We start from the raw sequence: 11,753 nt of genomic DNA, 5'->3' as shown, positions 1-11,753 counted from the left end.
CTGCGATCATGATGGATTGATCAAATACCCGTGTCATACCGACGCGCGCCCCGTCCCCAGCTGCGCCGCTGCCCAGTTCCTCATTCGAATCGTCGCATCTCCAACCCGTCCAGTCTTTCCCTCAAGCAGAATGAAGTCGTGAGCTTCGTGCTCTGACAGCTCAAGAAGCAGATCCAAGTCATTGTTTCCACAACTGACATGCTCCGAGAAGGACCTGATATCATCTCTGAAAGCCTCTTGCTGGCCTCCAGTGACGTAGAGGCTCGTAGTCGCCAACGATATCTCATCAACCCACGCCATATCGCCATCCATTGGCATTGCCATGGCAAGATCACTCTCGTCAGACTTGCTCCTGACGGGAAATCGTGGGTGAAGGAGCTCGGCTGTGGCGCGGAACATGCACTTGGTTGTGATCATGTCGACATAGTTGTTCTCTCTGAAAGCAGGGGCCGTTGTCTTGCTGCTGAGCCATGGCGACACAAGGAAGGTGCCCGCAAGAGGGGTCTCGAGTCTCAACGCCGGGATCTCGAGGTGACATGGGTGACAGATGTGACGAATGACCGAACAAGCCAGGTTGCCTCCAGCGGAATCGCCACCGATGATGAGGTCCCGGGGCTTAACTCCCGATGAAATGAGTTGATTGAGAGCTGCGATGGCTTGCTGAAGCTGAGTAGGGTACCGCGCTTCAGGAACGAGCGTGTACTGGAGCACGGCGACTGCCACCTCCGCGTGAGCTCCTGGACCGCCGTTGACGTATGCTTCCCAGCACCATTCGAGATGGCCAGGGAGTAGGGGCACGACGTATCCGCCTCCATGAAAGAACAAAACAAATTTTGTTGCCTTTTGCCTGTTGCCGATCCACATGATTGAGCCGTCGTTAGCTGGAAGCATCTCAATGTTCTTTTGCAGTTTATCTGCGAGCTCCGGGTGTCTCTTGATCTTTTTGGCAATCCATTTCTCGTAAGTTGTGACTGATGGAGGGAGCAGGAACTGGATTTCACGCGCTCGCATACATCCTAGTGCGAAGCGATAGTAGGCGCAGAAAGCGAAAAGCCGAATCGACATGCCTCTCGCAATGGCAAGAGGCATGCCACACACAAAGTTCCATATCAACTGCAAAGGAGCTTGCGAACGAGGCGTTGTCAGTAATGTCATTCACTGAAAGATGGTCTAAAGTCAACATACCGCGAAAGAGCAGACGAAAAGTCAAGTCTCGCTTCTCCCACAACGAAAGCTGTGGTCTTGATGCCGCCATACTGCTAGTTATTCCTTCGGTCGCACGCGGTTGATGCCCAAAGAGAGAAAAAGAAAATTCACCTAGGTTCGTCTGGTGTCAACGAGTCTGCCTTCTAGTCGTGTGGCCGACATAAATGTGAAAGACTGCTATGTGAGTGAGTAAGCCAGCCAGCACAGAATGCTGAGTGGCCTCTGGATGCTGAAGGACGTTCGGACAGGCGGCTTGATGCCCGCAGGAAACGCAGAGGCGTGGCTCAGAAGTGTCAGTGACATGTCCGTCCGCAGAGGCACGGGCTGGGGTCCGCAGCGCATCAAATGCCGAGGGTGCCGACCGAGGCTATTTACAAAGTGCGAAGGCTCAAAGGCGCATTCGCACTCGTAAATTCGTACACAGCCTAGCAAGCAGTTCCTCAATGTATCATCATATCGCCAGTTCAAGCTAGTTCCTGTTTCTGTTGAGTGGGATGCCCCTCATTTGATCTGCAGCAATCGAGAACTTGGGTTTTGTAGCTTCATGCTTGTGCGAATTGTTTTATTGGATTGGTCGGTTTGATCTAGTGGTGGTGTCCCCGGACCTCGGCTCCTCACATCAATGGCACGTTCCAGGGAAACAGGGTCGTTCTCGGCACATGTTGAAACGTGCCTGTTTCGATTGCAAGATTTAAGCCACCAGCTTCAATCCGATAGAAAGGCTGGATAAGAAGCCTTCATTATCCATTCAATTATCACTCTCCACGCTTGTACGGATCAATGGTCCACGTCAGATTCTCACAATGTTTCTATCACGAGAAGGTTTCACCATAGACGTAGTTGCAAGATGGGTCCGAAAATCTGTCCTCAACCCATATCTATCGATTCCATTTGCCACCGGTTTGGCTGTGGTGTCTGCGAGGAAGAATGGAGCAGCTGGATTTTCGGATCTTCGATTTGACTCTGCTCAGCGCATAGCATTTCTGGCTGCTTTGGCTAGTGTCGTCCTATCAACTACAGAGTATCTGAACAAATGGTCGGCAAACAACTGGACGACGGACGACACCTGGGACTTTGACAGAGAAATTATTGTCGTAACTGGGGGAAGTAGTGGCATTGGTCACAGTATCATTAAGCACATCCTGGCCAGAAATCCTAGGGCCAATATCGTCGTGGTTGACCTCGCCCCGTTATCATGGGAGCCTCCGAAAGGTTCAAACATCCACTACTTCAAGTGCGACTTGACGGACACGAAGGCGCTCAAGTCGCTTTGTACGCTCATCCGAGCTGAAGTTGGCGATCCCACCGTCCTCGTCAACAATGCGGGGATCGCACGGGGCTACACCATCATGGATGGCTCGTACGCAGATGTTGAACTCACCATCAAGACCAATCTTATCGCACCATTCTTACTCACGAAAGAATTCCTGCCGTACATGGTTCGCAACAACCACGGACACATAGTCAACGTCGGATCTATGAGTTCGGTAATTCCTCCAGTAAGGATTGCCGACTACTCAGCTACCAAAGCTGGGCTTACCGCAATGCACGAAGTGAGTGGCATGCCCTGATAACCGACGCTCTGGCTCTTGCTGAATTTCCCCATAGGCGCTGCAATTGGAGTTGAAGTACATTCACAAAGCGCCCAAGGTTCGGCAAACGCTTGGAATATTTGGCTTCATCCGCACGCCACTTGTTCCCTTCGATCCCGGCCAGCCGCACTTCATGGTGCCTCTGCTCCACGTCGACTCTGTCGGCGAGGCCATTGTAAATTCTCTTTACAGTGGCTTCGGAAGAACTATCTATCTGCCTGGCATGATGTCATCTGTTGTTGCTTTGGTAAGTACTCAAACATTCTCTCCGTCCACAGGACCACGCTAACAGATGCACAGAGAGCTGGCCCAGAGTGGTTGTGGCGCATTGCGCGGGAGACCACTGCAAGTGCGAAGGACATTACATACACGCCTCGGCAGAAGATCAACGACATGACTGGTCAGTTGGAAGCAACAGAATCTGCGAAGACGCAGATACATGGATTCTAGCTAGGATGCTCTTATGAAGATTATGCAAGATTAATAACACCAGTTGATACTTGGAAATGGGGGCTAGCATGTCGCACAAAATATATGAGATAGTCATTATGTCACCAAGTGAGCTACCAAAGTATGAGCTCCCAAGGGACCGAGATACGCATTCCAAACCAGAAATGGCTATTACGCCACGGGGCGGATCATTTACATCCAAGTGCAATCGTACCCATCTCCGCTCATCCCCTGGTCATAGCTCCCCACTTTGCTCCTCCATCATACGAGGGCGCCCAAGCTTGTTGCCATAACGCGAGCTTCTGAGAGGAATAAAGTTTCATAACTAGCGCGGTTAGTATGTGGTCATTTGCCACCACCCTTGGACAGCATGCATGAATATGTGACGAGCCGAGGTATGGGCGATTTGCCCATTGGCCCCGGTCAGTTATACCATATCCGCGCATCCCGCAGTCCCTTCAACGGATCCCGCGGGTGTTTAGCCATCTTCTAAAACTTGCGATGCTTCTTAACTCTTACCAAGTCGAATACAGATGTGGACGTGAAGCTGGCGATTACTTATAGGCACAGTCCCTGTCACAAAACAACGACTTGTCATCAATCATGTCAAAAACCTCAGCCCCAGCTAGCTACACTCAGTTCGCGTGCGTTGGCACTGGATTTTCGGCCATTGGGCTTGGTGCCACGCTGAAGAGATGGTATGGCATTGATGACGTTCGTTTCTTTGAACGACACAGCGAGCTCGGGGGAACATGGTTCATCAACCAATATCCCGGTATGAAATCGGGTCGTACAAGTCTTGGGCGACACGGACTCTAATTTTTGACTTCAGGATGCGCATGTGATATTCCCAGCGCATTGTATAGTTTTTCCTTCGATGCGAACCCCGACTGGAGCCGTGTGTTGTCTCCGCAACAAGAGTTGTGGCAGTATCTTCACGATGTCGCAGTGAAGTATTCGCTCATCGACAAAATGCAGTTCGGGGTCAACGTCGAACGATGCGTATGGTCTGAAGCGCGCAAACGCTGGCGGATGACGATTCGCCAATATGCAACCGGCAAGATCTTTTATCACGAGTGCCAATTCCTCTTCGCAGCCACCGGACAGCTCATGCAGCCACGGGAGATCGATGTCCCCGGCGCTAGCAACTTTCAAGGCCGTATCTTCCATTCTTCCCGCTGGGATAAGGGTGTGGAAATCGAGGGTAAGAGGGTGGTAGTATTCGGCAATGGATGCACCGCGTCGCAAATTGTACCCGCCATTATTGACAAAACCAAGCATCTGACACAGGTCATCCGTGCAAAACATTGGTTTATGCCACCCGTCGATTCCGAGAACACAGATTTAATGAAAAAGTTTTTAAGATATATTCCGGGAACGATGTCATTGCAACGGTTCATTTGCTATGCGAGCGCAGAGGACGCTCTTCGAGGATTCTACATGACAGATGCCGGTAATAAGTATCGTCAAAGAGCCAGGGCTCAAGCAGAGAAATACATGAGGGAAACGGCACCAGCGAAATACCACGACAAGTTGATTCCCGATTTCGAACTTGGATGCAAGCGACGTATCTTCGACGCTGGTTACCTTGAAAGCCTTCACTCGGAGAACCTCACATTGTTAGATGAGCCTGTACAGGAGATTGTGCCAGAGGGCATTCGTACACGAAACGGCGTTGTAGAGGCAGATGTGATTGTTATGGCTAATGGCTTTGTGACGAACAATGCCATCGGGGGGTTGGAGGTCATTGGTCGTGAAGGGGAGACGATTGATCAACACTGGGAATCTTTCGGTGGTCCAGAAGCTTACAATTGCACCATCGTCAGCGGTTTCCCCAATTTCTTCATACTCCTTGGTAAGCGCAACCTTGGAAACACCTACAGCACCAACTGATGGTTAGATAGGGCCCAACTCACTTACGGGGCATACATCTGCCGTCATCGCAGCTGAGAATTCCGCAAACTTTGCTCTCCGCATCATCAAACCACTTCTTGACGGTAAAGGCACAGCTATCGAAGTAACCCGCAAGGCAGAACAACAATACGTGGAACAGATGCAGAGGGACATGCGAAACACTGTTTGGTTCACCGGATGCACGAGTTGGTACTTAAAAGATACCAAAGACGGCAAGAAGTGGAACGGGTCAACCTACCCTTACTCTCAGGCATACTTCTGGTACCGCTGCCTGTTTCCCAACTTCAAAGACCTGCAGATCAGTGTAAGTTACAACTAGCAAGTTTGAGAGTCTGTTTACACTGACACTTTACAGGGCCCAACTCATCAAGGGCGAGGCAAGCGAACTTTGCCAAAGGTTGCCTTGACAGCTCTCATTGGATACGTTTTGTGCCTTTTTTTCGGGCTCACTCGTAACCCATTAGCTGGTAACCGCTACTGGCAGCAATTAAGATTATTATCGCAAATATTGCCGGGCATACTGCTTGGAAAATTCTCCAAGGCACTTAACTGAGGCGCGGTTACCAACAGGGTTTAAGCTCTCAAGTTCCCGTCCAAGGGTTCATTCTAGAGATATTCCTTCGACGCATTTAAGCTGCAAGCTAACAAGCTTTTGGGTGTTACCGACGAAGTATATCTTTAGTTAAAATTAGCAATCTGTTTATTCATACATATCTCTATCAGACTTTTGGCAATAGCGAAAGTGGCTATCAGTGGCTATCAGTGGCAAAATGGACGTTAAGTAACACGTGGTGGCAGCTTCACCTGCTGTTTCACAGGTGTGTAAAGTGTAAGTACTTATTGAGTGCATAGTACGTTGGTGACGCGTTGTCTCGAGGCGGAGGGGGGCATTAAATTGCAAACACGAATTGCATGTGGTATCTTTTACTTCTTTCGAGTATCTCACTTGAATCAGTCAAATAAGGCATTCAGTGCCAATAACCAACCAACCCATGACGTTACGTTAACCTTACAACTTAGCGGCGGCCTTGGCAAGGTCAGCAAGGGCCTCACGACGCTTGAACTTGGCGTCCTGGATGACACCTGTGGAAGTGATGTTAGCAACAGCTCATTTGAGCAGGTTTAAAAGGATTCTACGTACCAGCATCAGCGTCGCTGGAGAAGTTGCCCGTCCACTCGACGAAAGTGCTGTTCTCGTTCTCGCCGGAGGTGACAGGGTAGCAGCGGATAGTGCTGACAACGCTGGTGTAGGACAGCTCAGGCTGAGAAGTGATCACGCTGTAGGTGATGTAGTGGTTGATGGTCTGATATTAAAGGTTAGCATATCTTGTATACCCCCTTTGCAATATGAAATGGTGATGTAAACTCACGCTGTGTTCCTCCTGCTTGACCTCGAGGACGGTGCCATCCTTGAAAGTCCAGCGAACGATGTCAGTCTCCTCCTGAGCCTTGGCAAACTCACTGCCCTTCAAAGCAGACCAGAAGTTCTGGAAGTTTTGGACTATTATCCATAACACAAATATCAACGTTTGCTCAAGTCTCGAGGACATTCACCGTGTACCCCGTCAAGTCACATGAATGGCTGCACTTACGCTTGATAAAGTGCCAGACATGGCTAAGAGGAGCCTTGATGACGGCGCTCTCAACAACGGAGGTAGAGGTGGGAATGGTAGAGGAAGACATCGTGATGATTTGTTGGTGTTTGGGCTCGAATTGGGATGAGGGCAGATTTCAGTGATGACGCACAGGTACCAAAATGAAGAGAAATTCTTTTCTTTTATTTGATGACGTAAAATTGTGGAAATGGAAATATGATCCGCCGATGCAGATTTTGACTGGTTGAGTGCCATCCATTTGCCCTACCTATTGTCTCTGCTCATCCTGTTCGATTGCAAGCGTCATACCTACTGAGGTGCGAACTGAGGGGTGATTGAGGGGTAACTGGAGCGCATGGGCACTTACTCAAGGTGTACTTTGGGCTTTCAGCCCGCGACATTGGTACACGCCTTTTCCTCTTGGTAGGTAATGCAACAAACGACATCGCGCTGATGAGCTTTTATCTTCGGCCGGAAGGCCGGATTCTGCAAAATTTTATCGGCCCCATCGGTGTCGCCAAAAGGACCCACGCCGACTCCGATCCACATGAACAACATGATGAGAATGTAGTCACCGATGCCGACTACACATCCCGGACGGAAGTCGGATCTCTCTTCGGAAGCTGAACATTCGACGCAGGGGCGCCCAAAGCTCTCCCCCGCATGAATTACCTTCTTCGCTTTCGGGGAAATAACATTTATCCCCGCACCTCGGTAGAGGAATTCGGGTAGACGGCTCTTGTAGGAGTATGTAAGCGGTGATCGGACGTATTTAAGTAATGCCCCGTTTTCTGAATCTAACAAGGTTCATTGAAGATTATGAGGGACATTCAGCGTGCAAAATGTCTGAAGAGTACGATGTTCTTATCTGCGGCAGCGGCTCGGCCGGACTCTGCGCAGCAGTGTGGCTAGCTCGTTGCGGCATCAATTTCAAGATCCTTGAGCGGCGTGAAGGCATGCTCAAACAGGGCCAGGCTGATGGTGTCCAAGTCCGCACAGTCGAGATTCTCGAGCATCTCGGTTTGTCCGAGGACGTCCTAAAAGAAGCCTATCATGTTCTCGAATTAGCCTTTTGGTCACCAGATGGCAATGGTGGAATACGCAGGTCGCATCTCGAACCAGATACCGAGCCTGGACTCAGTCATCTCCCTCACGTCATCCTGAATCAGGCCCGGATTAACGAACTCCTCATCCAGGACATCGTCAAGTCATCAGGAGAATCGCACATCCAATACGGAAGTGACATTCGTGAAGTCATCGTCAACAGCGAGGCCGCCCAGGACCACGGGGCTCATTGCGTGACCGTGAAATCGACTGAAAATGGAGTCGAGCGTACATATCGTGCAAAGTATGCTTTGGTGAGTCTTCCTTTCCGGATTTTGCGTACATTATGACTAAGACATCGACGAAGGGTTGTGATGGAGCTCATAGCGCTGTCAGAAAGTCGTTAGGGTTCAAAATGATAGGGGACAGCACCGATGTGGTCTGGGCCGTTATGGACGTCTATCCGAGGACTGACTTCCCTGACATCCGCAAAAAGTGTGTGCTTCAGTCTGATGCAGGCAACCTCGTTATCATTCCGCGAGAGGGCGACGAGAAAGTCCGGTTCTACATGGAGATGCCTGTAACTACACCAGGCGAGGTCACTCCCGAGAAAGTCAAAGAACGGCTCGACAAAATTTTCAAGCCTTACAATGTCGAAATTGCGGAGACGTCGTGGTTCTCAGCATATTCGATCGGCCAGCGTCTTGCCGACTACTTCACAAAAGATCACCGAGTATTCCTTACTGGAGACGCATGTCACACACACTCCCCCAAGGCTGGTCAGGGTATGAATGTTAGTCTGCAAGATGGCTATAACATTGGGTGGAAACTTGCTGCAGTTCTTCGAGGTCAGGCCCAGCCATCGATTCTGGAGACCTACGTCTCTGAGAGACACGAAACCGCCAAGAACCTGATTGACTTTGACCGACAATTCGCCAAGATGTTCTCATCCTCCTACCGCAAAGAGCACGGCTACTCCACCAAGGACTTCCAAGAATATTTCATCAAGTCGGGCAGGTACACCGCTGGACTTGCGACGCAGTACAAGCCTTCTATGCTGGTACGATCTAGTGAGCGTGATGACTTGGCACGTGGTATGAAAACCGGCATGCGTTTCCCGAGCGCTCAGGTTGTTCGCTTCTCAGATGCTAGAGCTATGCAGCTTTCACAAGCTCTACACGCAGACTCTAGATGGGCATTGGTGATTTTTCCTGGTGACGTTACCCAGCGGCATTCGGAAGAACGTTTGCATAAGGTATGCTTATTGTTCATGTCTCATACACAGAGCAGAGAGTTTAAGATCGCTGACATATACGCAAGCTTGCGAATAGTCTCAAAGTTGTTCTGGGACGGCTTAATGAGTCTCATAATGACACAGACAGAGTCTTGAATCCCATACTAGTACTGAAATCTGATCGCAAGAGCATAGATGAGCAGAAGATTCCTAACCTTTTCATTCCTCCCGGAGGAAGATGGAGGGTCAAATGTAAAACAAGCTCCTGGCGTCCAATTGAGTTTCATGAGTCACAAACGCTTACCTTTTCTCAAATCTAGGCCTCCAGAATATTTTTGTGGATGACGAAAGTTACCATGCAGGACACGGCGAAGCTTATGCCAGGTACGGTGTAAACCCCACAGTCGGGGCAATGGTTCTCGTTCGACCAGATCAATGTGAGTCACCCTGTTCATACTCGAGACATTTACTTATGGATTCTTCTCAGATGTCTCCGAGATTTGTGCACTGGAAGACACGGAGTCGATCAAGGACTTCCTCGAATCCTTCTTCGTGCGCAAGACCAATGGTTTCCACTAGACTTTGGTTCTACATGTTAATTACAGGACTTGTATCGATGGAGCAACTGCTGGTGTCACTCACATGATGGCTTTGTTGGGTGAATTGTATCTAGAAATATGACTATTATGAACCCCTTAGACATCAATGTTCTGAGTCGTTTTGTACGAAAAGGATGTGTTCCTCTAATCCTTTCAAGCTATTGATTTGGCCCTCATTCGTACAAACGCCCACTACCTGCGACGGCTTAGGCCTTCGCTTCAACTTTCTCAGTAACCTCTGGGGGAGTTTTCGTTCCTGGTGTTTGACCTTCGCTTACCGGTTTCCCTTTTCCCCTCATACCAAACATATCCTTTAACATCATGCGCGTTGTACGCACTACAGTGCTTCGGGATTCAAAGATCGGCAAAAAAACGACCATGATCACAGATGCAAACAGCCATGTAATACCAACCACAACCCAACCGGTAAAGAACTGGACAAAGTTAGCAAATTACTACAGTGTTTTTGATAAAAACTCACAGATTTTCCAAAAACGTAGCCGCTGCCATACAACGGCATTGGCCAAAGAATCAGCAAGACAAGTGTAACACCGACAGTCAACCACCGGGCAGTCTTGGCAGCTTTGTCGAGCTTGGTCTTTTCGTCTGGGTCGCTGAAAGCTTGTGTCTGCTCCTCGGGAATGTTCTCAACGTCCATGTCTGCGCCATCGGCAAGGTCGTGATCGTCGCCCTGGCGAATGTTGAGCATGCTCTGCCAGTCATACTTCTGGGGCTTGAAAGGCGGAATGAATGTCAAAAGCGGAATGAAAAGGACAGGAGAGAGCAATGAGGTCAGGTTGCCGGCCAACATTGGCTCATTGGCGCCCGTATTGGTCACACTTAGCTCGCCGTACTTAATCTTGGTTGTGACCAGCCATGCCGTCATAGAGAGGGCAAAGCCGATGATGGGACTAAAAGTCGCAGCGGCCCATGATTGTCCGTCCCAAAGCAGCGTCAAGGTAGCAGGGAGCACAGCAGACGATATTATGACACCCATCATGAGGTAAAGATAACCCATGGAGATGCCGACGTAGTTTAGACCTGTTGCGAAACCAGCCATCAATAAAGCGAAGACGCCCATGCCGATGTAGTTGATACGCATAAGTTGCTTGCCGGTTGCTGAGGGGTTAAAGTAAGTCTTGTAGATATCGTAGGTGCAAATTGACGAAACAGCAATAAGCTCGGATGAGTAAGTGCTCATGATTGCCATAAACTTCGAGCTGTCAGCTACTTGTATGATTTAAGACATTATTTGAGAACCCACAGCCAAGATCAATGTTGCGACGGCACCTCCTTTTCCTAGGAGTGCAACGGCTGCCGTGGGCAAAACCAGACCGGCATCGACGTCGACCGGAGAAAGACGGTTGGGATATGTTGGCCACACGTCGTAGTTCTCTAGAGCAAGACCGGCAAGACCCATGGTTGTTGCTGTCAACCAGGGTACAGCGAACCAACTAATTCCACTGTATCGTTGTTAGAAACGAGAACCTACAAAGCATTGATGGAGACAACTGACCCCATCACATAGCCAGGCAGAGCATCAATAGGCGAAGCCGCAATAGCTTTGTTATAGTATCCGTTATCGAGGAAGACAGTTCCGAAATTTCCGCAAAGGTTAATAATGAAAAATTCAGCTAAATAGGCGTTAAATATTTATACATGTATATCTGTGCCATTGGCATCAGGGAACTTACCGCCGCCTTGGGAGCGCATTGTTAGGTAGCTGCCGCCAGAGTTTCCAGACAGAGGGCGTTCAGCTGCCAGATCAGTGAGGATCTCCCAAACCCGTCCAGGAGAGCCCAAGAGCTCGTTGGTTGAGTACACCGTGAAGGCAAAAACAAAAATGATAACGAGTATAACCAGGCCATTTATGTAGTCCGTGATGAAAGTAGCCTTGATACCTCCGAAGAGGGTGTACACAACAACGCCTACCATGAATGTGAATACCTAATGTTTCTCAACGAGCTGATGTCTTTGCCGCATCACTTACCAATGGGGAAAAGAAACACGGAAGCGGCTACGGGTGCGCCCGTTAGGTTCTGGATGACGGCAGAGCCACCAGTGAGAAGCATCGCAGTGACTGGAATCTCGAATTAGAGACTCCATAATGTCGTCGTAC

At 49.5% G+C, this 11,753-nt stretch overlaps 6 protein-coding genes across 6 annotated transcripts; 3 read left to right on the top strand and 3 right to left on the bottom strand.

Moving 5' to 3' along the window:
* Positions 1–33: 33 nt before the first annotated feature.
* Positions 34–1,065, bottom strand: ColSpa_07896 (esterase; the record flags this gene model as incomplete). The annotated part of the gene is made up of 1 exon (XM_049274108.1): positions 34–1,065. The coding sequence occupies one exon, from the start codon at positions 1,063–1,065 to the stop codon at positions 34–36; it is 1,032 nt and encodes a 343-aa protein (XP_049130065.1).
* A 944-nt stretch (positions 1,066–2,009) lies between these two features.
* ColSpa_07895 (dehydrogenase RED2) lies at positions 2,010–3,248 on the top strand (the record flags this gene model as incomplete). Its single annotated transcript, XM_049274107.1, has 3 exons — positions 2,010–2,759; positions 2,815–3,045; positions 3,099–3,248. The coding sequence occupies 3 exons, from the start codon at positions 2,010–2,012 to the stop codon at positions 3,246–3,248; spliced, it is 1,131 nt and encodes a 376-aa protein (XP_049130064.1).
* A 972-nt stretch (positions 3,249–4,220) lies between these two features.
* On the top strand, positions 4,221–5,481 carry ColSpa_07894 (baeyer-Villiger monooxygenase; the record flags this gene model as incomplete). The annotated part of the gene is made up of 2 exons (XM_049274106.1): positions 4,221–5,103; positions 5,153–5,481. The coding sequence occupies 2 exons, from the start codon at positions 4,221–4,223 to the stop codon at positions 5,479–5,481; spliced, it is 1,212 nt and encodes a 403-aa protein (XP_049130063.1).
* Positions 5,482–6,171: 690 nt separating this feature from the next.
* ColSpa_07893 (uncharacterized protein) lies at positions 6,172–6,845 on the bottom strand (the record flags this gene model as incomplete). Its single annotated transcript, XM_049274105.1, has 4 exons — positions 6,172–6,245; positions 6,304–6,466; positions 6,533–6,663; positions 6,755–6,845. 4 exons carry the CDS (start codon positions 6,843–6,845, stop codon positions 6,172–6,174), a joined length of 459 nt encoding a protein of 152 aa, XP_049130062.1.
* Positions 6,846–7,599: 754 nt separating this feature from the next.
* On the top strand, positions 7,600–9,614 carry ColSpa_07892 (FAD-dependent monooxygenase terD; the record flags this gene model as incomplete). Its single annotated transcript, XM_049274104.1, has 4 exons — positions 7,600–8,115; positions 8,169–9,056; positions 9,364–9,472; positions 9,523–9,614. The coding sequence occupies 4 exons, from the start codon at positions 7,600–7,602 to the stop codon at positions 9,612–9,614; spliced, it is 1,605 nt and encodes a 534-aa protein (XP_049130061.1).
* Positions 9,615–9,840: 226 nt separating this feature from the next.
* On the bottom strand, positions 9,841–11,706 carry ColSpa_07891 (urea amidolyase; the record flags this gene model as incomplete). The annotated part of the gene is made up of 6 exons (XM_049274103.1): positions 9,841–10,068; positions 10,116–10,847; positions 10,899–11,097; positions 11,151–11,268; positions 11,329–11,562; positions 11,625–11,706. The coding sequence occupies 6 exons, from the start codon at positions 11,704–11,706 to the stop codon at positions 9,841–9,843; spliced, it is 1,593 nt and encodes a 530-aa protein (XP_049130060.1).
* Between the last annotated feature and the right edge of the window lie 47 nt (positions 11,707–11,753).

This window comes from Colletotrichum spaethianum (genome assembly GCF_022836535.1).
Source record: "Colletotrichum spaethianum MAFF 239500 DNA, contig20, whole genome shotgun sequence".
Taxonomy (NCBI): domain Eukaryota; kingdom Fungi; phylum Ascomycota; class Sordariomycetes; order Glomerellales; family Glomerellaceae; genus Colletotrichum; species Colletotrichum spaethianum.
The sequence above is the reverse complement of the archived record's forward strand: the minus strand, read 5'-3'. Positions and strand labels throughout refer to the sequence as shown.